At 41.9% G+C, this 26652-nt stretch overlaps 1 protein-coding gene across 1 annotated transcript in view; it reads right to left on the reverse strand.

Moving 5' to 3' along the window:
* Positions 1–2839: 2839 nt before the first annotated feature.
* The window catches only part of caskin1 (CASK interacting protein 1), a 156868-nt gene continuing 133055 nt past the window's right edge, over positions 2840–26652 (reverse strand). The window contains 11 exon segments of the mRNA XM_034711800.1: positions 2840–6052; positions 11174–11681; positions 13518–14094; positions 14408–14713; positions 15161–16359; positions 16512–16655; positions 18836–18974; positions 19378–19479; positions 21822–21932; positions 23658–23770; positions 24237–24318. Of these exon segments, the coding sequence (XP_034567691.1) occupies positions 5956–6052; positions 11174–11681; positions 13518–14094; positions 14408–14713; positions 15161–16359; positions 16512–16655; positions 18836–18974; positions 19378–19479; positions 21822–21932; positions 23658–23770; positions 24237–24318 (3378 nt within the window). The 3' untranslated portion in view covers positions 2840–5955.

The raw sequence follows: 26652 nt of genomic DNA on the forward strand, positions 1-26652 counted from the left end.
ACATTTTTCTGAGATCTAGCACAATCCATACACAACCTCAGCTGGTGATGACCAAAATAAATGAAACACTTGTATGAGGTCAACAAGGCTGTGAAGTGCAGTGCAGTGTAGTTTTGTGTAGTCATGGGCTGCCCCCTAGAGGAGGACATTAAAAACACAAGGTTTACATCACAAAGGGAGACTGAGGACGGTGCAGTTTGTATAGAACATTTATTTATTCAGAGCAGATTGCCATAAGATGCAGTCACTGCAAGCACACCAATGTCCAGTCACTAAAAACACACACACACACACACACACACACACACACACACACACACACACACACACGCACACACACGCACACACAGGTTCATACTGTCAATAGCAGAGCAACAAATAACACACGCTGCCTCTCTCAAGCATTCACATACAGTCACTGCAGGGCAGAGGAGACACCGATCTGGTATCTGTTCAGATAAGCACAGGCGGAAAATCAAAAAAGGAAACAGCTTGGCTTTTCTTGTTTTTTTTAAAAAAAGGAACAGTACTTTTTGCTCCACATTTTTTGACCATCTGTGTTTTTTCCCACCATCTGTGGTGTGTCACCTTTGTAGCTTGACCCCAATCCCAACACGCCAATAACACACTTAAAAGTAATGGTTTCAACATGAGAAATGACCAAAATGAGACCAAAAGCCAGGCAAGAAGTGTCACACAATAGGGCTGAGTTTAAAAAAGCAAGGTCTCTGTGTGAGCTGTGGCTGTGAGGTAAGGACATTCAGGTATGTTTGTGATGTGGAATCATTAGATAGATGAAACAGTAGCCTCAACAGTTTGTTTAGGGGAAATATCCATGGACAAAATGTTACCATGCATTTGTGGGCTGAAATATACAGAACACCAAGTTTCTGTATTTGGAAGAACACAACACATTGGGAAATATGAGCATTTGTTGTGTTAACATTGTAAATTAATCTTGCCTCACAATGGCTATAGAGGGTTAAATATTCACTTGGATTATCACACATCTGGTAACATCTAAACAAACCATCTTAACTTACATGTTACTGTGTAGTGTTCCTTGAGGGCATGTTTTTAATACATCCACAGAGACTTCTTAAAAATAGGCTAATTGGCTTTCAGGATTAAAAGAGTGATTCAACCCTAATGTAAGTACACTATCCAAAAAGCTGCTGTTAGCAAATGGTTAGCATAGCTTTACAATAACACTGTTATCCAGTCCAAAATAAACAGCTAACCCTTCTCTTTCCAATACTAAAATAAAAGATGTTTTTACATTCAGGTTTTCATACAAAATGAAGAGATGTAACAACATTGTCAGTCATTACAACTTGATGCCAAGTGCTAAGCTATGCTAATCAGTGTCTAGTAGTAGCTTTAAACTTTGCCTTTGAATTTTCTATGCAAGAGTTAGTGCTAGCAAAAGCACTGGAAACATGACTCAGTTTACCTAACTTTTTCCAAAGGCAGGCAAAATTCACAACGTATTGATTTTAGCCTAAGGTCTATTTATGAATTAAAGAAGGCTATAGCTAATGGTATGTATCAAGTTGTTAACTAGCAACTAGTGCTAGCAAATGTAGGTAAGCACATAATCTGGAAACATGACTCAGCTGACCCAACCTTTTCCAAAGGGAGGCCAAACTCATAACATTTTGATATTAGCCCAAGGTAATTTTTTGAAATTAAATGAGTATAGCTAGTATTCTCAAGTTGTAAGCTAGCTTGCTAATTTAAACTAATGCTAGCAAATGTAGCAAAGCACAAACTCTGGAAAAAATAACTCAGCTAACTTATTTTTTTCCAATGGGAGGTAAAACTCACGACATATTGGTTTTAGCCTATGCCTAGCCTTTTTATGAAATTAAAAGGGTATAGCTAATATTGTCAAGTTGTAAGCTAGCTTGCTAACAAAAACTAGTGCTAGCACATTTAGCAAAGCACAAAATCTGGAAAAATGACTCGGCTAACTTATTTCTTGCCAATGGGAGGCAAAACTCACAAAGTATTGGTTTTAGCCCAAGGTCAATTTATGAAATTAAAACGGTATAGCTAATGTTGTCAAGTTGTAAGCTAGCTTGCTAACAAAAACTTGTGCTAGCAAATTTAGCAAAGCACAAAATCTGGAAAAATGACTCAGCTAACTTATTTTTTCTAATGGGAGGCAAAACTCACAACATATTGTTTTTAGCCTATGCCTAGCCTTTTTATTAAGTTAAAAGGGTATAGCTAATATTGTCAAGTTGTGAGCTAGCTTGCTAACTTTCCTCTCTTTTAAATTTCTATGCTCAACATATCAAGGCAAACTAGTTGCCAGCAGTAGCTTCCTATTTGTTCTACAGATACCATAGCGATACAGTTACCTCTTGTATAACTCTTGGCAAAAAAGCAGTGTCATTCAAAAATACTCTGCCTTGGTGTCCTTTAATTTTCAGAAAAAAAGAAGCTAATTAATGACTTCAAGTAACTGGGTTGACTTAAGCTACCTGCATAGAATGTGAAGTGTTCCTGTCCTATGTGACTCAATGAGTATGTTTTCAATCTAAACAGTAATAGTGGATACAGAACAGCTGGATGTCATCCCTTGTGGTTACATGGACTATGTAGAGGTTTTAAGATTTTATGCTTTCTACCACATCTCATTGGTGATGTTGGGGAAGGGGCAGCAAATCCATTAACAAGGCAAAACAGAACAAGAGAGAGAACCCCATATTTTTTACATACCCATCTACTGTATTGTATTCAGACCAAAATCACAAAGCAAGGCACATGTTTCAAAGTAAAAACAAAACAGAGCATTGCATTTAAAATTATACAAAAATAATAAAAACAGAACAACAAAGATCCACTTTTATTTTACACATCGCCACACCTGGACACATGTACACACACAAAATAATAAAAAGAAAAAAAGAACGCTTCCTGCAAATATCCCAACATGGTATCCTACAATGATACATCAGCTTGGACCACCAAAGCATGGATAAGCTAACTGATTCAACACTCAGATTAGATCTGTTTACTTTGAAAAATAGTCTTCAGGAGGACACACACATCATAAATACACTTTTTTTTGCAAATATCCATATATATAATCTCTATGTGATCATATTTAAATACCAGAACTATTCTCTGATTTCTTATTTATTCATATAAATAGGCTGGCTGCTATGGGACTTTGAAACCTTGATTTTCTTTTAATGGATCGAGGTGTAGTTATGTAGTATTGCACCTGGCTGGATGCAGTATCTGATGGACTCAATGAATTCAAACTAACCACCCAGCTTCACAGATCTCTTCTGCAGTTCCCTCTACCCAAGCACTTTTTTTCCTATCCCAAGACCGAGTTTATAACAGCAACACACTGTGGAGTTACCATGGTGATGCCAGTGAAGGTGGTGAAGGTCATGTAGATTGTCATGGCAACAAGGGGTGGGTGTTATGGAGAGTGTGGGACAAGAGAGATAGGGAAGGAAAGAGGACAGATGTCCACTTGAGTCTCAGGGAGGGTTTTGGTGCTTTTATAATTGGCTTTTCGTAATCTTGACACAGATTCAGGACCAAGCTCAAACTTAGAGCGTTGAAATCTATGATTAAACTGATTCTATTGGCTGACAAATTTTAGGGCCATAGCAAACACAAATAATACATGATTCCAATCAGACCTGCAAAGTGCTGCATACGAGGCTCCCTCTGGACCACATAGTGTAAAGTGGGTGACATCTTAAAGCATGGGGAGGCAACTTTTGAGAACCCAAAAATCAACCATAAAATAGCCAATGTCACATTCCAAACAACATGAACATGCACTTATTCACTTATGGTGCAAGATTAGTCCTTCAGAGAGCTAGTTTTGGCTTGTGAAAGACATTGCTCATGGCCAACAAGTGTCAGGCAGAGTGGACAAAGGCAGGTTGATGGGCCTTTAAAACAAATTGTTTATCATAGCTCTTCTCCTTTACTGACTTTGCAGTAAAGGAGAAGAAACAAAGATTTCAGCTTTTAAGCTAATTAGCTTTCAAGTCCAAGTCAAATTCCTACCATTTTAATGTCTTCTATTGTTACTTGAGGGAACTTTTAAATTTTACACATTACTGACCAGGTCTTCCATTTGTACATGCCCAAGTTATTGTATTGGTTGGAATTTAGGATGCAATATGTACTGCATACTGTGTTTGAAGTTAGTGTGTAGTATGACTGTTCTCTTCAATCTTTTTTGCAGTATGCTGGGCCAGGAGTCGCTGATTTCCGGTTGTGGAAAGTAGAAGTAAACAACGGCCAAGCTGCTAGCAAAACCGCTTCTGTAGCATCCAGAAGTTAAGAAAAGGAGTATATATGACATTTCATAATTTTCATGGACACGAACAGTTTCCTGTGAGATGGGGTTGCCTCTGTAATGACTGAAAGTGACAAGATTCAACAGTGTTTCTTTCGTTAGTATTAGCGTTATATTATTGGCAACAGCCGTAAATGGAATAAAAGTAGAAGAACGTCAGTGCTTTGCATTGTGGGAAACAGTACTTGATGGAGACTGGTGTGCTTCTGGTAGTTTTTGCATAAGTAAGTATAGTAAGTGGTTTCGAAAACAGCCATTGCATCTCTTGAATCCATGTTGTAGACGGATCTCAGATTTTAAATTATCCACCACAATCTAGCAAGACATTGAATCAAAAGGTGTAGATGACATCAAAATATTAGGTCATTGAGTTTTAGTCCTAAACTTACCAATCTATAAAGTGTTTGGGAAACCAGAACTTTGCTATGCCATTCTTTTTTTCCAAGCAAATCTCTAAATACCTCCACCTTGCATTGCTTCTTTAACAGCGTCCTGATTTCCTTCTTTTTTTCAAACTTTCCGAAACTTTATCCACAAGTCCTAACATCTGCTTTCAGACAACCTACTGTGGCCTTTCTTTGCTTCCCTCCCCTTGTCTTTTTGGAGTTATACTGTGCAGGCTTTCCATGTGTGTTCAATCAGCTGCATGGATCATTGTGCTTCTCTTACGCATGTGTGTGAATATACTGAATGTGTATGTGTGTGTGGGTCAGAGGTTATAGTAAAAATGAAGTTTATGGAAGCAGCCAGGGCAGGAAACTGAATATGGTCCTGAAAATCCAACAACCCACAAGCTCAAATACACACATTTCTCACTCTCTTGCTCTCTCTCTTTCTCTCACTCACACACAGGCACACACACATCAGGAGCTAAATAGTCTCGTTTTGGTCACAGATAAAAATCTTTCCACCAATTCATTTACATCGTCACAACACCAGAGGTCACCATTCCACACAGAACCAAGACATCAAACCAAAGAGCTAGAGATTCATATTTATCGGTATATTATATATTACTGTGCTAATGCAGGACTTTTTCAGTAGATATAAACTCTCCATGCTTAGAATGTACACATACCATACTATGATTCATTACACAGTTGGTTTTTCAATCAGTATTAGTTTAGTTTAATAGTGTGCCACAATAGCTTCAAGAGTGTATGTGGAATTCCAAAAAGACCCACGTTTTGATTGCAGTCTCCGTTATGTTGCATTTCTTCATCTCTCCATCTGGTGATATTTTTTTATATTTTCTCTGCACATCAGTCATTTTGGTCCTTTTTTTTTATCCCCTCTCTTTGAGCATCTCTATCTTTAATCTGGTCGGCAGTCTTGCACTCCCTCTGCCACATGTCAGTCCGGGCCTGTGGCGCCGCTCGATCATCGTTTTCACAATCAGCGACAACAGATTAGAGCGAGAGGAGGAGTAAAGAGGTTTTTTTTTTTAAAGCAGCAACAAATGGACTCCAGGAGGACAAGTACGACAGAGAGAGAGAAATGAAAAGAGATAGAGAGATAAGAGAGAGGAGAGATAGAGAGCGTGTTGCCCTATTGTGCCATCTGAGTCACTCCTAAAGCAGTGTTGCCTTGGAGACAGGCTGACTTGGTTTGGATGGTCACTCCAACATGGCATCAAGCTGGTCGGCCAGGTCATCGAACATGCTGCCAATGTCGTCCAGGATGCTGACCGTGGTCTTCTGCTCAGCCACAGAGCTATGGACACACACAGGAACAGAGGCACATCATTACACAGACTGATGGGAAATACTTTACGTGTTTCCAAAGACCACTACCTGAAGTGAACTATCTAATAAGAAAAGATAGATCATCTAAAATGTGGCACAAACATTAAAGGTGGAGTAGGAGATCCTGAGAAAGCCGCAGCAGTTCGCTTGACTTTGAAAGCACACAGCCGAACAGAGCCCTCCCCCTCCTTCAGAGCAGCCTGTAGGGAGAGGGGAGGGACACGCCTCCAAACACATGAACGCGCTGTGGCAGACTCCAGCTGGAGGATGACGTCACGATAGCTAGCTGTGGAGCGGCAAGCGATTGACTTTATTTTCATCGGAGGAAAAACACGTCTATCTCCCATGTAAGTAAACCGCTTATATACCACATTAAAAATTATGTAATTAGTTAGAATGCACAGCATAGCCTGCATGTTAGCTTTATGTGTGTTTGTTTTTTTATCATCTGAAATACAGCTAGAGCAAGTTGTTGCTGCCGGGCTAATAACTCCGGCTAGCCATGTTTATTTTGATTTAGCATGTCATGATGTTTAGTTACTAGACGGCTACAGTGCCTATATATTTATTAGCGTTCACCATTGTTGACAGTCTTCATTTTCGTGTTGGAACTACAACATATTGACTGTTTTTTGTGCTTGTTAGAGCTCTCATGATGACTTCTGATTACGATCCTGAGCCAAGCACCTCAGGTCGGAGAGGACGAGACCGGGGTCGAGTGCAAGGCAGAGCCATACGAGCGAGAGGGAGAGCAACGACCGGGGACGAGCTCCAGATCCTGGGGACAGCAACACAAAGTTCCGCCATGCTGCACAGACAGGTTGTTGTCTGGCAGCATGGAGCACTTGGTGCAGGTCATAGAGGAGTAATACCTTGTTGCTGTATCTGGAAAATCCGTGACCCTTCCACATGGACAGTATAAAGGTTTCAGTTGGAAGTGAATTAAACTATGACATGATTACATACAATACTTGTATGGTGACCCTTTAGTTCCTTTGTATATATTTTATCTTCATGTAAAAAAAATACTTGAGTGTGCTGTGTATACATTTGTTAAATAAATCTTTAAATTTACCCTGGCCTTCTCTCTTCAAATCACAAAATAATTTAAATCCATATCAAGTAACATACAACATTATAAACAAATAATTGCAATATCAAAGAGTTGTTTACATTTACTTTTATTAGAAAATGTATTTATTACAGAAATAAAAATAATGGCTGTTGAAGGTAAACATGTTGGCGTGGATCATCCGGCCTCCTTGTTCTCTTCTATGGCATCCCCCAGTTGCTGTCAGCTTTCTGTGCAGGATTGTGCTCTGGAGGTCTGTGATGTACTTGTAGTCCTTATCCACCTTCATTGTGTACAGGCTCCACTTTTTGACTTCTTGTTAAATATTGTGCAATACCTGACATAGAAGAAAGAATCAGAAGTTTAGTCAAAGGTTCTCATTATTTTACAGCACTGTGCATTTGATTTCGATCATAATAACCCTTCCTTCAGCCCCGTATGTAAACAGTTATTTCTTCTAGCCATGCAAGGAGTTGACACCACTATCACTAGTGTGTGCTTAGTGCCTACTGCAGTGTGTATTGTGCACATATGGTACATATACTGTATTTCTTATTGATATCTTGTATATTATCTAATATTTTCAGAGTAAGTGATGTCAAAATGTGCTCTCTCCCTCTTTGGAGAGGAAGACTGTGCCCACAGATTATTGATACAATTATTCTGTGTATTTGATTCCTTGTTGAACACTTTTATTCATGCTTTCCTTCACCAAACCAAGCTTTTAGAGAAGCAGCTAACATTCACAGGATTTTTTATCAGCCAAACTTTTTGTCTCTCATCTCTTTAGTCTGTATGGTGTGGTCTCAGATTGCGATTTAGCATGCAGATCACGTGAAGTGAAAGAGAAGGGTTTGGATTTTATTTTGTGCGGACATTAAAAAAAACCCTTCTGCGTACGTAAATCAAAAATAGCTGATAATAAAAAAGAGAGCAGTATTTATACCTCCACGCAAGCAGTGGTCAAAGCAACGTTCATGTTCATGGAGTTCTTATCGGGCCTGAAACTCACCGGTCAGAGGGGGACTCCGAACACATGAAACAGCTGGGGTGGAGGCCTCTGCGTCCCGTGATTTAACGGTGTGGACGTCGATGTTTCCTTCTCGTAGCTATGAAAACACAGACAAGACGGCATTTAGACTTAGTACAACACCCCATTCATGCTGATAAAGAGCAACCGAAGAGCTAGCAGCTAACAGACTGTATACAGGTCTCTATAAAGAGCTAGCAGCTAGCAGACTGTGTACAGGTCTCTATAAACAGAGCTACAAGCTAACACACTGTGTACAGGTCTCTATAAACAGAGCTACAAGCCGTTAGCCGGCCGCTAGCATTAGCCGAAGTTATCGCTAGCTGTCTCATAGATGAACTAAACCATGAACACAAAGACAAATGAAATGACATGATTACCTGTCCAGTAGAAAATCAGCAACCATGGCGTCGCTTTAGAGACCCTTCAAATCCTTCAGCCGTCGCAGAAATGCATCCCGAATATTGACTCGTGTTTGTATCTTCATCCAGTGTTTTTAAGTCGTCTCCTTTTCCATCACAGTCTCCCTCTTCTTGCTCTGTTTAGCGACAGAACTTGAGGGCAGAAGTTGAGCTAAATCGTTGGTTACTCTCTCTCTGACGTGTTTATCAGATGTTCTGCGTTAGTGAACAGCCTGTTGATGACGATCTCAGTCAGGTCACGCGCACTCCTGTAAACAGGAGGTGTGTCTTTCGGCAGGTCACAGGTCATCCGGCCGGTCAGCCAATCATTGCGCTCGGTGGCGAATGAATGATTGGACGAACTTATTGCAGTCTAGCTGCTGACACAGACAACTGAGATTTCTCATCTCAGTGTTAGATCACTTTGTGTATTACTCCCTATCGATGTATACATCGCATTTTGCTCGTGATTGAGAAAAATGTATCAAAATAACATGTCCTACTCCACCTTTAAGGTTTGTCATGTAGTATTTTACTTTATGTTCCACTACTACAAAATAATGAAATTCCCAACAGCCAAACCTCAACTTAAAGTGATACTTCAGTTTTTTTTTAAGTGGGGTCGTATGCGTTACAGTACACTATTGCTCCTGCTAGCCACAATGCGTGCCGGTGAGCTCTTCCCCTTTAATGAGAAAATTCCCAGAGGACCGGCTATTTTCTCTGCAGACGGGGCTGCCTATTTCGCGTAATTACGCAAAAAGTTGAGAACATATGGTCCAGGAACTCATCACGGTGCAAATGCATGCACCAGTGGAAAAAATTGGAGCTATTCAGTTTGCCGTCAGAAACCCCCTTTGTTTTGGCACTATTTTCGGACGCACCTCGCAGACCGGTGTTCCAAACAGCTGATCGGTGTGTATCCGTGCTCATGCAGCGGAAGAACACCGGTCTGCAAGGTGCGTCCGAAAATAGTGCCAAAACAAAGGGGGTTTCTGATGGCAAACTGAATAGCTCCAATTTTTTTCTTAGGTAAATTACTCGAAATAGGAGGCCCCGTCCACAGTGAATTGTAGCCTAGCTTGCCGGCCGGTCCTCTGGGAACTTTCTCATTAAAAGGGGAAGAGCTCACCTGCACGCATTGTAGCTAGCAGGAGTAATAGTGTACTGTAAGTCATACGACCCCACTTAATAAAAACTGAAATATCCCTTTAAATGCTATTTAGCCAACGTTAGCATGCTAACACAGTCAACAGTTAGGGTTGGTAAACACTATAGTTGTGCCTGTTATCACAAACATATTCACTACCCCTCACATAGTGAGTTGGATGTAGTGAAATTTATAGCGAATTCAATAGTAAGTATGGTGACTGTGAAGTGCAATGCAAATTTACAAAGGATGAAACACTTTTACAAAGTTGGAGACTATAGGGGGGGGGGGGGTCTGAAAGTTATCCCAAAGGAATAACCACTAATATCTTAGCTGACCAGAAAGCAAACTCTTGTGAGACCCTGGGAAAACTCCTTTAGGTAACACAGAATCATCCCATGGGGCTTTAAAGGGTGAACAGAACACGCTTAGGTTAAAAATAGGCTTAGCTTTATCAACCAACTACTGTACTATAGACACAACAAACTAGAAACTGCTTTTGAAACTGCAGAAAAAGATCTCCTGCAGTTTATACAGACACACTTTGATTGCTGAAAAAGTAGCCAGAGTGAAAGAATACAGATATAGGGTATACATTTCTATATTTCTATGTGTATGGGCTTACATATAATGCCTCAAGGACCTGGATAACGCTTATCTGCTGGAGGTTTTAATATTCTAAACACCACCTACAGGCTACGACTCTATACCCAAGTGGAACTTTCCCATTTGTGAAGTCTACTTCCTAACATCTGTTTGACTTCCTGATGCCAAAATAGAAAAAAGTGTGTTTTTAAAGTCAACATGAACATACCATGAAAATAAAGGCAAGTTCCAAAGACAGTGCCTTGGGATTTTTTGGATTGCGTGTATCCCTATCCAAAGAACACCTCAAACGTACATCTTTTTTGAGTTCATGAAGTGCTTCTTGCACCATTTTTTAATGAAGAAATGTATTTTGTTTAGATGAAAAATCTGAATCAAACATCTGTTCCAGCATTGATACCACTCCCTTTGTCGGTCTGCAATTTTCTTTTATACCGCAGTGTATGATGGGATATATTGCTTGGCTAGTAACCATCAGATTTACACTTCTTTTGACACTGTGGGAAACAATAAGTCCAGACACAGCCTGTATTTGGTAAAATCATTACCTGTTAGCTGTGTTATTGCAGTAACATTAGCCTGCTAAAGTTAGCATGTACCTCAAATACCACATGTTTGTGTTGGACATTATTCTCAGTATATATGAAACAGCCTGAGAAGTATGTTACCCTTCTTAAACTATACATAGAGGGGGGTGTAAAAGAAGCGTGAAATGTCTATCAAAGCAGAATAGTTAGCAGCCTTTGTTAGCATAGAGGTATTAGTGAAGTTTGCGTGTTTGTGTGAGTCTATGAGACTAAAATGTGTTTATGTGTGAGTGTGTTCCTTACTCCTCCTGCCGCAGTATCTTATCCTCCACAGCCTGCAGAGCTGCGGCCAGCGATGCACTCGTCTCCTCCAGTTTCTGGTGCACCAAAGCATCCACACCAAAGTCTGTTGTTGCAGGGACCGGCACTGTGACCCCACCTCCTGTCATACCACTGTCCACTGACACGCCCCCTATGGAAGAGCGGGGAGGCTTGACAGGTGGCGGGGTCGGACTGGGAGTGGCGGGGGTCTGCGGTGTTTGAGGTGTAGTGGGGGTCTGCGGAGTGTGAGGACTCTGGGAAGATGGGCTTTTGGCGTTTGGCGGACTAGGGATGTTGGAAGGTGGAAAAGTTGGGGGTGAACTGGTCTGTCTGGCCACCATAGAGTGCTTGATAGAGGCAGGGGTAGGAGCAGGGGCTGGAGTCGGAGAAGGGGGGCTGGTCATGGAATGGATAAGCTTGGACGGTTTTGGTGCCATCGGAGGGGGAGTAGGTTTAGGCGAGACAGGTGGAGGAATCTTCTTTCCTTCCACTACAGACATGGAGAAACAGAAACAGATCACTCACAGGGTTTTTAATCAGCTGTAGGTCCACATAATGGTGTGACACAAACCTGCTGTTTGTAGTCCTGTTTATGGGACATACATTCTCAAACAAAGTAGTATTGGAGGCAGAACCCTCAATTATAAGGCCTGCTTCTGCTAGTCCTGTGGTACCTGCATTCTCCAAAGAGGTATAGGAGGCAAAACTCTAAGTTATTAGGCCTACTTGTGGTGGTCCTGTTTTTGGTACCCAAATTCTCCAAAAGTAGTATGGGTGGCAGAACCCTCAATCAGACCAGTGTTTTTAGTCCTGTTTTTGGTACCTAAATTCTCCAAATGTAGTATGGGAGGGAGGACCTTTAATTATCAGGCCATTCTCCTCTGGCTTTGTCCATCACTCATGGTCATGGAGGCAGATGACGTCTCTAATTTTAAGAGTAGGCTTCAACTTTCCTTTATGATAAAGCCTCAAGCTAACTTGGGTAAGTCTTGGACATAGTAATGCTACTTTAGGATTACTCCTCGTTTCTCTTTATCTGTGTGTATTAATTTCCTATTAATGTATATTTCTCCAACTGCATGTAGTTTTGTGCTGTGGTCTCCCTCTGAGGTTCCAGTAAATCGATGTAGCAAACCCTCTAGTGCCTTGATCTGCTTGTCTCTCACTGTCATCATTATATCATCAGTCTTACTTTTAGTATCATTATTATAACCCCTTGTTATAATAACAGTCTGTTTGTTGCTTCCATTTGGAACAGCCCCCTATCTTTAACCTCCCCTGACACAAACACTTAAGGCTGATTTATACTTCTGCGTCTCCCCTACGCAGCAGGGGCTGACGCGAACTTGAGCCCCACATACTTGTGCGTCGGTGTGTCTGTGTCGCGCAGCAATTCTCCGCTGAAACACTATAGGGCAGTGCGGTCTCTCTGATAGCCGGTCGCCTGCTTCCTGCCCAAGCGGCAAACTCTGGTCTCAAACGATGAAGCCAATGCGGAAGTGCTATAAACTGCAGTACATCGAGAATCCGCTTGAGGCTGGCTGCAGAAACACCGGAAACTACGTAGATATGAATGGGAAAAAGACGATCTTTGCAGCATTAATAAACATGTTTACAGCCTGGTTCAAAAAACGGCTTGGCCCTATGAAGCTAATCTCTCAAATGGCACACACTGTACGGGGGGTGAATTTTTTTCTAACGTGACGGTTCAGAAGATATTAAGATTACGAGTTTTGCCCAAATAAGGACATGACTGACGTGACTCCCGGTCGGGAACACACAGCCATTGGCTAAGGGGCTCACACTACGTGACACTCTGCCTGGTTGAGTTCCCCATTACCAATATGGCTGCTGCCGTCGATTTGCTTCAAAACAGCTCTCAGGAACAGATGGGTGACATCACGGATACTACGTTCATATTTTATACAGTCTATGTTCCTGCCCCGCTACGATCTCTGTTTACTTTTCCACAGAGATTCAGAGCGTGTTATGTTAATCTACAGCTGATACATATTGCTGTTTATCATACAGACATGATTACATGAAGAATAGAGAGGAGGAGATGAAATACACAGCCGATGTGCGGCCGATGTCCGGGATCCCAGAAGTGTTGTAAATGCGGGAAATACAAAGCCGCCGAGCGGACCAATCACAGGGCTTGAGATCCGCGTCGGCTCTACGGGGAGTTACATTTTGGAGGAGGTGCACGTCAGCTACGTGCGTAGGCCTCGGCGTAGGTACGGGAGCTATGCGGACCCCCGGCGTAGGGTACGCCGTTGATTCAACGCAGAAGTATAAATCAGCCTTTAGTCACACATGTGAGTACCTGGGCTTCCAGGCGTCCCAGGTCCTGGCAGGGGGGCTCTCTTGTTGGAGACAGGCTGTGGGGGTGTCGGTGGGCCTCCCTGTCTCTTTATTTGTGCCATAATAGGCTTTGGGGACACTGGAGGCTTTGGTTTTCTCACTGGGGCTCCATCATTGCCCACTGGAGCTCCTTGGTCTGCACTGTTTCTGCGAGGAACAGCAGTCACTTGTGGTTGAGGTTGAGGTTGATGTTGGGGTTGAGGTTGAGGCTGCGGTTGCTCTGTCACTCCGGCATCAGATACTGGGCGACGTTTCACTGTACCCGTGTCGTTCTGATAGGATACTGGCTGGGTAGTGTTCGGCTGCCCAGTCCCAGCAGGCTCTCCGTTAGCTGCAGCCATGTCAGCGTAGCCTTCAGGCTCCTTGTCACGACTCTTAGGTCGTCGCTTGACGGTGGATGACTCCTGGAGGGTGAAGTCGGATCCAGCCGGGTGGGGGGTGGAGCTGCGAGGTCGTCTCTTCAAGGTAGTTGTGGGCTCAGCCCTGGAGTTGTCTTCCGGCGCATAACCCCCGTCTCCCTGTGGACCCTCGCCGTCACCCTGCAGACAAACACAAAATACACACTAACGGAAAATTCATACATTCATGACAAGAAGTAATTTTTGCACAAACATTCAAACAACAAAGATAAATGAATAACACAAATAAAGCTTACAGAATACAGAAGCTGCATTATGAATTGTAGTACATAAAGCACACTTAGTTTAGCACATTACATTACACAGACTAATAGTGTGGATATATAGATAGATAGATAGATAGATAGATAGATAGATAGATAGATAGATAGATAGATAGATAGATAGATAGATAGATAGATAGATAGATAGACAAACATATATAGATAGCTACCTGTCCTTCTGCTTCTCCTCGACCCTGCCGGCGGATGGTCAAACTTCCCTCTTCTGCAAATGGGAGGTTCTCTGATGAACTTCCACTGCCACCCGAGCTTGGGTGGGGGGAGGACGGTGGGTTTGGCGAAGTTGAATTCACCATGACAGGGGAGGGTTCAGGTTGGGGCGTTGGAGAGGTTAAAATAGGAGGAGTTGGCTGGTCACGCCTGGCAGCTGCAACAAGCTCACTGACAGGGCCACTGATGGTTCGTCGTCGGTTCACCACTTCACCGTCTAAGCCGATGGCATCACGTGTTTTTCCAGGCTAATAAAACACAAACATACAAGTTGGTTGATGATGCTCTAGCTTGTTGTGTATTTTTAGTTTGGAGAAGCCTATATATCGTACTACTATTATTATGTATACCTGTATTATACACAATACCAATTCCAGAAAAGTTAGGAAGTTATGTAAAATGCTGCTGTCTAGACTTTTTGACCATCACGAACCACAATTTGCTGGCTCCATAGAAGAGTCCAGGTTCTAAACTGGCCTGCCCATAGTTCCGGCTTTACAACAAAATACAACAATGGAGACCCTCATAAAACAATCATCTTTGCACTATTTTAAATTAAATATAGGGTTTAAATGATTTGCAACAATCAAATTCTAATTTTATTAACATTTCACACTTGTCCCAACTTTTGTGGAATTGGGGGTGTCTTCATATTATAAACAGAACACATTTTCTACAGTACAATTTTACAATACCTGCAAGAAATTCTTCTGCAGTGCCATGCCCTTAGGTCCACCCCCTATAGAAGACATCTCCAACATGGCGGCAATGCTCCTTACACTACCTACACTGCTCGTCTCCACAAGGCCAGTCTCAACTGACACCCCCAGGTCGCTGGCCCGCCGCTGTTGGTTGTAAGGCACGTCCAACATCCCTCCTGTGGTTGTGTGCGTGTTCTGCTGTGCATTGGCCTCTGTCAGGTTGGAGTTAGAGCTGGAAATGGCCGAGCTAGAGCGTTTCGGCGGAGGTGGGGGTGGACCCTTTTTCTTCTGACGTAGAGCCAAAGACAGCGTGTGGTTGCGGTTGACCGTTTTGTCCTGGTTGCGGACAGAGTGGCTGCGGCTGACACGGTGGGTCACTGTTGCGTATTTGATTCCATCACCTCTGGTGACAGCAGAGCTCAAACTTCCAACTACATCCGCCCCACCTTCTCCACCTGCCCTCTCGTCACACTCACCATCTGAGACGGCGTACCGGTTGAGGCTGTGTGCTCGTTTCTTCTGGAGGGCCGAGGGCTCTTCTCCTTCTCCCTCAACCAGCTCAGCCTCTGGTGGGAGGCAGAGAAGTGGGACCTGGGGTTGTTGGTTCTCCATGACCTGCATCTCTGGGTGTTGCTGAGGAGGTGCCTGTTGCTGCAGCTGGACTTGAGGCTGCTGTGGTTGCTGGGGCTGAGGCTGGGGGCATGGAGCACCTCGAGGAGTTGGAGACTGAGGGGGGTGGGAATGCGGTGACTGGGGTCTCTCGCCCTGGATGTACTTGGTGGAAGGCTTGTGTTTGGCTTGCGGAGAGGCTGTGCTCTGTACAGATGAGCTGGAGGAGGAAGAAGAGGTTCTAGTCTTGGTAGGAGTGTGAGGGGGTGTGTAGGGAGGCGCAGGCTGGGAATGGGAGTGGGAGTGACGATGTTTGCCCTGTGAGGACACACTGCCTCTGTGAGAGGAGCTGCTGCCTTGACTGCTTTGCTGCCTCATAGTCCGGGCCTCTTTCTTAGGTGGCCCCCCCCCACCACCACCACCACCTCCTCCTCCTCCTCCTGTCATCACCTCATCATGATCTTTACTGAGAGTGCGAGATCGCTGAGCTTTGCAAACCTCTTGCCCTGGCTGAGTCATGGCAGTCTGTAACTCTTTACTCAGCTCGCTGTCCTGAAAGGTTGCCATCTTTGGAGACATGAGGTCTGAAAAGAGAAGAAAGAAAAATAAATGTGAAAGAACATGAAAAGAAGGTATTGACTGTTAAAGAGTAATTCTTTGATTGAGGTATTTTTCACTTGTGAATAATCTCATTAGATGAGCCCAAAATGTTAATCATGATCATTCGCAAGCTTACCTTCTGGAGGCGGGCCGTCCGCTGACATGACTTCCTGCTGCTGTGTAATTGGCGGAGGCTTCTTTCTAAGTGAGCCCCGCCCATCAGAACTACGCTGCATTTCAGCCAATCGTTTCACTGCTAGCATCAGCTTCTTCTGGTGGCCTAGAGCAGCAAAATATTGGAATAACAAGCCTTGTTTTACTTATGTGATCATAATAAATCCAAATATGAGTAAAATATTGATCTTGATTTAACACTTTTATTTAATATTATTAATAGAATTACTGGTGTATGTAGTTCTTCTCTTGGTATGGAATAAAAGCCCGTAAGACCCCAAAACAGCAGGGTTCAAGGTTATCTGACAAATGGTTTAAACAGCAATATAAAGCAGTAGCTAAAGCTAAAACATTTAAACTAGCAAGCTCTCCTTTGTCATTCAACCAAGCGGCAACATGCGGTCTCAAAATATGAAGCCCATGCGGAAGTGTTATGAACTGCAATACATCGAGAATCCGCTTGAGGCTGGCTGCAGAAACACTGGAAACCACATACACACCAATTCAAAAAAGACGATCTTTACAGCATTAATAAACATGTTTACAGCCTTGTTCAAAAACGGCTTGGCTCTAGGTAGCTAATTTCTCTAGCGGCACACACTGTACAGGGGGTGATTTTTTTTCTAACAAGACGGTTCAGAAGATATTAAGATTACGAGTTTTTGCCCAAATAAGGACATGACTAACTTGACTCCCAGACGGGAACACATAGCTGTTGGCTAGGAGGCTCAAACCCTGCCTCTTTATGTCACACTATGCCTGGTTGAGTTCCACATTTCCAATATGGCTGCCGCCGCGATTGGCTTCAAAACAGCGCTCAGGAACAGATGGGGGACGTCACGGATACTACGTCCATTATTTATACAGTCCATGCATTCAACTTACACCAGTTAGTAAACTGTATTTTTAGTAAATTGACATACTTCTTTACATCACTGTTCAAACAGTGATTTAAAGTAGTAGCTAAAGCTAATGCAGCTAAAGCATGTAAGCTAGCAAGCTCTCCTTTTTCATACTACTTACACCAGCTAGTATACAGAGTGTTAATCATTTCTTTCATAATTTACATACTGCTTTACATCACTATTTAAATAGTGATGTAAATTAGTAGCTAAAGCCAAAGCAGCTAAAGCATGTTATCTAGCAGGCTCTCCTTTGTCAATCAACTTACACCAGCTAGTAAACTGTGTCAATCATTTTAGTATCCTACATACTGCTTAACATCACTATTTAAACAGTGATATAAAGCAGTAGCTAAAGCTAAAGCATGTTAGCTAGCAAGGACTCTAGTTCTACCTCTATCACATCTTCATGTTACAATGCATGTCTTTTTTTTAGGTGGACTAAAATACAAAGATAGCAAATACTCGTACAAGATTAAACATAACTTTTATAGATACTTTCAACATGTAAACAACAGGGTTTATAGGAAAAGTTATATTCTTTACTGTCTATACTTTTGTCTTGTCTGATGACCATTTTAAACATTCAGTCAGTGTTGAGACTCCGTGTGATAAGTCCATTCTACACTAGGATAATTTTTACACATTAAACTATCAGTGTTTTACTGGGTAGCAGTTCAGCACAAATTAAGTCTTGCCACAGATTACATATAACTCCAGGCTCAGTAATTTAAGAGTAAATCAATAAACATGCAGAGAGCTTGCTGTCCGGTGAATCATATTAATCACCAACACTGACCTCAGTCCTTTGATCTATATTGTAGTGAAGTATCTGATATTCAACCACATAAGATTAAGTATATGTTGCTAGTCTGTGTTGTTTAAAATAAGTCCAGGGGCCCACAAGAATGAGTTACAATAGTAGGCTCCAGAAGTCTCTAGGGAGGGCCTAAAAAAGATCACCTTTGACCTAGGCAAATCTATGATTGACAGTGACAGTTGACGTCTCTGTCAATACTTAGAACAAGGCGTTCATAAATGGAGTCAAATAGCAGCTAACGTGAAACTTGTATTGAAGAGTCCATATATGTGTATGTTTGAAGGACACCCTCATTCTAATTTGAGCACACCTTCATAGTATTTAAGCCAGAACGTGGAGACAGAAAGGAGGCTACTTCATCTGGCTCGGTTGTCCTCCAAGCAGTCGCAATGCTTGTTGCTGATGCTGATGCTGTTTGATTGTAATAAATCAAATTACTATTCAAGCTGGCCAGTGTCACAAGGTTCATTCTACATCTGCACATCACGGGCTGTTAAGACACGACAGTAGCCTTCATGGTGGATTTAAAAAATGTGTTAATAGAAGCACATTTTAGGGTCTTACCAAGTTTAGTGATGCCTATTTCCTGCAGGTCCTCCCAGGTAATGTCAGTGATGAATTCGATATTTTCGTAGCCATTCTGCACTAACACCTGATGGTACTGGCTTAGACCAATAGCAGACAGCCACTCTCCCAGATTGGCCTATTGAAACACCACAAAAAAAACAGCTTCTCACTAGTCCAGCGGACAACCACACTGGTAGCTTAGGCTGGACTTCTAAACTAGAGAATGACAGATAGATCAGTCTGCCGGTATTTTAGCAGTATCGAGGTATGTATTCTGCTATGTGTTGATATAAAAACCTTTTTATGAGCACACTGGGGAAGATATTCCATATTTTAAAAATATTGAAGCAGGCTTTACAAAATCATACACAGTGCACAACCCACATAAGGTTTATCAACAATCCAGCCAAATGAGTCATTATTTGTACCGCCATATTATTAATCTACAAAATGTTCCCTTCTAAAATAGATATCTGAAAACTCATCACAGTAAAGCTCTAGTCTAAAGCAAAGTGTTAGTGTGTTTAAGTTGTACTCACAGGTTTCTGCTCAGGAAGCCACTCATTGACACTTAGCTTGTTAATCTCTGATGTCATCTTCTTTCTGTGACCTGGTTTAGTTATTCCAATAGCTGTCAGATCCTACACACACACACACACACACACACACACACACACACACACACACACACACACGGACACACGGACACACAGACAAAAACACACACAAGTAAGATATAGCAGTGGCATGCTCAGGGTTTTCCCCCACAAAGTAAATTTGGTTCTAGAAGTCTCTCTCTGTGTCTCTCTCCCTATCCATTTATCTATCCCACACACACACAAATACGTGCATGCACTCGTACACACACACTTACTCATACCCACCCACACACACACACAAAAGAAAACTTGTAACACAAAGAAACAAGTGACAGCGTGACATCTGATGGAAGCTGCTGCCAGTTTAGGAGAACAGAGCAGGAATGGAAATGTCTGAAAGTAAAAAAGCAAAGAAGGCGAAGGCAAATGTTTGCAGTGAAAAGGAAGCATCTATAAGAATCAGCCATTATTTAAAACCTTCTCTTCACGCTACTGCACTCTGATCCGACTCTTTCTTTATAACAAAGTAAGAGAAATAAAAGTGTTAGTGTGCATCTTTATTGGAAGTGTATTCAGTGAACAAATCATTGCATCATCTTGCCATTGTCTGTTCTGTTTGTTATCTGTGTATTTCAGTGCTCACTGTGTGGGACACACTTACACACAAGTACAAACAATTGTAACACTTATCTCATGCACGCACTTGGTTACATAAGTTCATCATTTTATGAAGACAGCAAATAAACATACAGTAGAAGAGTCCAGAATTCAACATCTCTGATGACAAAACTCTTCCAAAGCCAGCTCAGTTCTAACCCATTCAGCATGCACAGCACTAGAGTGAACATACAGAAGTACATACAAATGATTTATATATGCTATGAATTATTTGTATGTAAGTAAGCGTGCTGTATTTTTCAGAACAGGCAGCTGCAGCAGTGTTGAAGGTGATGGGAGGGTTGTGAAGTTGTGTGGAAATATTTGATTTTTAATCAAACTATTTTTTTAAATTCAATTGATCCTTTTTATTCTAAATGTGTGTCATTTAAACAAATGTAGCCGTTGCATTAAATACCAAAATTGGTTCGTATTTTAATTTAGACTTTTTAAAAGCATAGTTCCAGATTTTTGAAATACTTTTCATTTGTTTTAATTTTGAAAGACTACTGACAGGCATACAGGGAGATCAATAGCATTGATTAATGACACTAATAATATATTCATTGGCTTTGTCAGATACCATTTACTGGTAAACAACATATTCTAAAGAAACAAATCAACATCTGTATATGCTACAACCTAGACCTTCTCCAGTTTACCCTCGGTGACGACTGTTCCGTGATGTTTTACACCATACACTCAAATTATGAGAACTTACTTTATATGGCTTTTACTTGTAGGGATAGTGAGAGCCTGGAGACTCAACTGACATTGCATGTGCAGGCAGACAAACCAAAACCCTTAAAGGGATATTTCAGTTTTCTGAAGTGGGGTTGTATGAGTTTTATGTCACTAGTAATTGTACTAGCCATAATGGATGCCGGTCAGCTCGGCCCCTTTAATGAGAAACTGCAGGGAGAAACAGCACGCAAGCTAGGCTACAGTTATCTACAGATGGGGCCAATTCTCCCACGTTATTACGTCAATTTTTAAAAGACTCTGACCAACGCAGTCATCTCAATTAAGTTGTATGCTTTACTTGGGATATTTTCAGCACTTCACTTCACATCAGAAAGCCTGTTTGTTTTAATATTATTTGCAGAAACAGCACAGATGTGCTTTTCTGCCTTATCTGCATCCGTTGTGGCTACTACAGTTACTAGTGACATAAAACTCATACAACCCCATTTAAAAAAAACTGAAATATCCCTTTAAAGTGGTTCTATACAGCAGTTCTACATATGTGATGCTCAGTCAGTTAAGAGTGATGTGCAGGGGTTTGTGCTTAGATTAAATAATTTAATTAGATAATGATGTTTGATTTTATGTTAAATCAATACATATGTAGTATATTAGAGATTATCTAGATGAGGTTGCTTAGTTTGACTGATTGTGCAATTAATATATTTATACTTTTTCGGAGTCTTCTACATTCATGTAAAAGCAGTTTTCAGACAGAAGAATTTCAACAGGGGTGAGAGGTGTAAGGTTCAAACAGGACAGGATTTGAAGGGGGAAAGAAATGCAAAGGTGGGAACAGTTTATTGGTTTCATGTGCTCATTTGAGCATTTTTTAAGAAAATTCTATACATGCATCTTGCAAACATGAAAACAAATCAGATTCGTGCAGACTTGTTTCCATTGTGGTCCTCGGAGATGTCTGCGACCTCTCAGGGGTGGGGTTCAAGGGTAGCTGGGTAGTGGGGTTCAGTAAGTAGCCTTACCTCTGGGGTCATTCGGCTAATGGTGGGCAAGTCATACCCAGCGCCCAGGAAGTTTGGAGCGTAGACCTGCAGCTGAAAGTCGCTCAGCCATTGGACAACGGCCTCTGAGCTCTACGGGAGAGAAGACAGGGGGCATGCTGTCACTGGCTCCATGTCTACTTCTTCAACAGCCACTTTTTTCTCAGCAGAGCCAAGCAGGGCCAAGTGGGCGACACATTCTAGATAATATAGCAATGATCTGTCAGTTAGGTCCGTTAATGTTGCCCTGGTAATGTTAACCCTGTTTGGCCCTGAAGTGAAAACCAGGCTACGGTTAGGAAGGAGAAGGACCCTGCCTAAAGACTCTTAAACATCTTTGCAGCTGGAAGGTTAAGACATACTTCACTTTGAACTAAAAACCAGACAGTTTGGTTTTGCAGACAGCTGTTTTGAAGTTGGGGGTTTGCCATTTTGCCCATGCTTTTTTTTTTTTGGGACATATAAAGAACAATACAGAGAAGACAAGTATCACGTTAATCTATTTCACCCTGGTTGAAATAGTTGATTACTTGCTGTATGGTTTACAGCAGTAAAAAGAGCAACAGGGCTGAGTGTAACCCCTGCTTGGCTACTTCTACCCTCTTTCTTTTTAAAATCCTGCATGCATTTGTCATTGTCCCTTCTTCTTCTTTACTTCTTCACCTTAAAGTTTAACCCACCCTTTTCCCTCTCACTCTAAACCTCGTCACTAATTGGTTGTCACTCCAATCTCTCATCCTTTTACCCTGCTGAGGGAAATATTAGGACGATGGGTGCTAAGGAATCAGGACTGTAGCTGACAGATGGCCGTGAGAACATGGCTTACATGACAGCACACACACACACATACACACACACACATACACACATTGTAGGCACGCAATGCAAACACAACCACCTGCTGTTTAAATATGCTCACCAAGTTTGAAATTTTTATACAATAAGATATGAACCTACATGTGGGGCCATACACATGCATGTACACACATATTCAAATTCTGGTTATTAATAAAAGGACATACACACACACACACTCTCTCTCTACAGTAAATAACGGCTTACTGTACATGATGTAAGCTCATATTTCACACTTCCCTGTATTGAGCTAGACCGCCCACAACAGACACACTGCTGAGCACCTGCCTGCACACACACTCACACACACACTCACACTCACATTGATATCTAGAGTCTAGAATTATGAACGCCTGAGGCACGCCTACCAGCCACTAATCGAGACATTTCTCTCAGCAAAAGAAGAAAAATACTGCAATGCAAGAAGAGAAGCTGCAACTAAAAGGAGTGAGTAAGGATGGATAGCAGGTAGCAGATAAGACAGGAGGATGGAAGGAATCTTTCTTTTACTCACACACACAAACACACACTCCAGATTTTTTTTCTATCCACAGATTCACAAAGGCTCAAGCTGCAGATCTTCCTTTCACGCACTCACCGTATCATGGCTGCATCCGAACACTCGCAGAACGGACGAGGCCAGTTGGGAGAGAAACCGCTGGGACATCTTGTTGTGTGTCTGTGTGGGTGTGTATTTACAACTATATAGTCTGTGTGTGTGTGTGTGTGTGTGTGTGTGTGTGTGTGTGTGTGTGTGTGTGTGTGTGTGTGTGTGTGTGTGTATATGTGTGTGTTGTGTGTAGAAGAGAGAGGATCGTGGTTGAGGTGACTGAGGAGCTACATTGTCATCATGTGAGAGAGATGAAAGATGTTGATTGTGGTAATTTTCTGTATGCGACTCGTGCGTGTTTGTATGAAAGAGGGAGAGAGGTCTGAATTTGCTGGAATTGGGAACTGTCCTACCTTCCCCTCGCATGGCCCGTCCCCCTTCCTGGTTGCCGTGGCGTCATAAGGCGGCGCCTCGTGGAGCGGACATCCCGATTGGCTGGATGTCCGAGAGGAGCTGGCAGAGCCTGCTAGGAGAGATACCATTGGCTTGTTTCAAGCTGTCGCACTATCATTGTACACTTTTGGTCAATCAACAGATGAGTGTTCATGTCTTCGTTCTGACCTGTCAACCAATTGATTTCAGTTTACTTCTCTGCTTTGATATTTAACCAATCACATTCTTGCTGTCCAAGTTATAAAAATCCTCGACCAATCATAGCCCTCAACGCTTCCTCCTACATCCCCTGCCTTGGCCATCTGTCTGCTAAAGCAGCCAAGATTTGTGCGTGTGTGTACGAGTGTGTGAGTGTGGGGAAGTCATATACATGACATTTTCAAAAGACCAGCAGATTATGACTTATTTTCCTGCATCACGGTTTTATTCCATGTTTGATCCTGTATTTTACACCTATCTCTCACTGCCTTCTGTTTAATGACAGTAACTGTGAATCCATGCAAAGTTCTACTGTAGGTACACTTGTCCTTCAGTCCTACCTGCAGGCTGGTCCACAGACTTGGACTGCTCCATTAGATGCTCCTTGGCTTTAGCAGACTGGGACAAGACAGTGGCTAGAAGCTGCAAATATACACAAGCACACACAAAACATAAATTCCTTTACATATTCAGGTGCATATCATGTAGAAATCTTTTTTTTTACTACTTCTGGGCAGTGAAACAAGATAAAGGAGTGTCATATTTTCATGTTTGAAGTTGCTGGGGCTAACGCAGGTAGGTAAACATGATTGGCTCAATTTATTTTTGTACCATTCAAAGGTTTCGTTTAATCTTGATAAAAGTTGAAATGAGCAACAGCTGCTCTTTTAAAAGTTATGTTTTTGGCGTTTTTGCTTTTATTGGATAGGACAGCTGAAGAGAGATAGGACAAGTGGTAAGCAGAGAGGGGGAAGACATGCAGCAAAAGGCCGCAGCAAACTGAACCAGTGACCACCGTGATGAGGACTATGGTCTTAATATATAGGGCGTGCTCTTAAAGCGCTAGGCCAACTGCGCCACTGACCAACAGCTGCTTTTCAGGAAAGAGGAAAATAGCTTTGTTTCCTTCTCAGTAAGTAAGAGATAATGCTAATTCCTCATCGGCAGAAGATGTCGTGTCGTTCTCAGCACTCTTCAACTTTTGTAACACCGCTGCGCTCATCAATGTCACTTCTTGGTCACTGACCAATCAGAATCAAGAAGAGGCATGACTTCTGGTTTCAACTTTGTCAACAGCAAAGGCGGAGGTCAGCACGGAGGAGAAAGGTTAATGCACTTGTCTCAAGTTGTGTTTCAAAGCACAATTTCCAAGTTTAGAGCTGTTGCTAATGCTATGACACGATTCCTATCAATATTTTTTACAGTTTATTGATGAAATGCCATTGAATGAAAGCAAGTATGAAGCATACAGAGCATTTTAAAACAGACCCAACAGTCACTTCTTAGGGAAGCCGTAGTGAGAAGCGCTCTGAAATTGAGATTGTGGGCGCTACCAGCTGCGTGCTGATTTTTGTGACATAAATCACATTTAAAGCTTCCTGATGTGATGATAATGGAGTGGGATGCTACCAGTCCTCTTGGGCTCCAATTGGGTCTAATTTTGCAGTATGGATTTTTTCATCAGGTTTAAATAGTGCCTCACTTGCAGCTTCCTAACTCACAATTTGCTGAAATTGTGTGAAATGTACAGCTTGCTGACTAAATATAGATATTTATGTATCCAAGACCATGGTGATGAGTTAAGAGCCATCAACTCATACCTACACAGTCCTGAAGAAGCAAGGTAGAGTTTGAAGTGTCAAAATCCTAATGAATAATAGCTTACCTATGTATATGTTAAACTTTAAATGCTATTTATTTAGTTGTTAAAAGTTAATATTACTTTGATTTGAGTTGCCAGAGGCTGTCAGAGAAAAAGTTTCTGCAGTGACCGGCAGTTAATCTGAGGGTATAGAGTCAAGCTTTGGCTGAAATCTGGCTGTGCAACTTCAACCAGCCTCAGATATTTCTGTGTTTTAAGTGATGTAAAATGTCTCAAATCATGCTGAAATAATTCAAGCATGATGCAGATTTGTAAAAAATAAATATTCATGCTCTGTCAGAGCCCTTTACTACAAAGAGAGTTCAAATTACCCCAAGTTTCTTTACATTGTTTGGCTTCACTTGCCCTAACAGAGGAGATCACACCATGCTGTCTCACAAAGCTAATTATTAGCATTATAAATAAGCCAAAAATTATAGTGAGAGTATCCATTTGTACAGGGTAGAGTTAGCAACATATGACCAATTGCAAAAAAGAGAAAGTCTGCGACCAGCAATCCCCATGTTTCATTGTCAGAGAGGCATGAGAGGTAAATACCCAGTGGGAGCCTCACACTCAGGCATGCATACACGTAGTGCTGTTACATCCTGCGTGCATCACTGGCTAACGGTGATCCCCTCTTGCCTCTGTAATGCCTCTGATGAGGTGGTGAGATGACTGAGTCCCACCATCACACTTCTGAGACATTCATATCCAAGTCGAGATGTTACATAGACGTTAATGTTGCAACATGAAAAAGGTGATATGACAGTAAAAAAAATACCACAAAGTTAAACACACAAGAGTGGAATGTGCAATTTGAGGAGTATAATAACGATTTCCCATCATTAGTTCATGATAGATAGACTCAGATGATAACTCTGTAGCAGGTTAGGTGTCCAGCATATATTACCATGGTGAGCTAAGAAGTGAGTCACCTTTGTGGTCCTGAAAACCCAGAGTTAACTCTGGAATTACCTCAAGGACCACAAATCCTGCTTTATAATACAAGTCGCAGGCTATTATTTGAGACCACATTGACCTGTCAGGAGAATCTCAATACTGCTTTGCTTTGGCATCATAAAACCTCATATATTTCTCACCTTAGGTAAAAA

This window comes from Notolabrus celidotus, chromosome 20 (assembly GCF_009762535.1).
Source record: "Notolabrus celidotus isolate fNotCel1 chromosome 20, fNotCel1.pri, whole genome shotgun sequence".
In the NCBI taxonomy this organism is placed as follows: domain Eukaryota; kingdom Metazoa; phylum Chordata; class Actinopteri; order Labriformes; family Labridae; genus Notolabrus; species Notolabrus celidotus.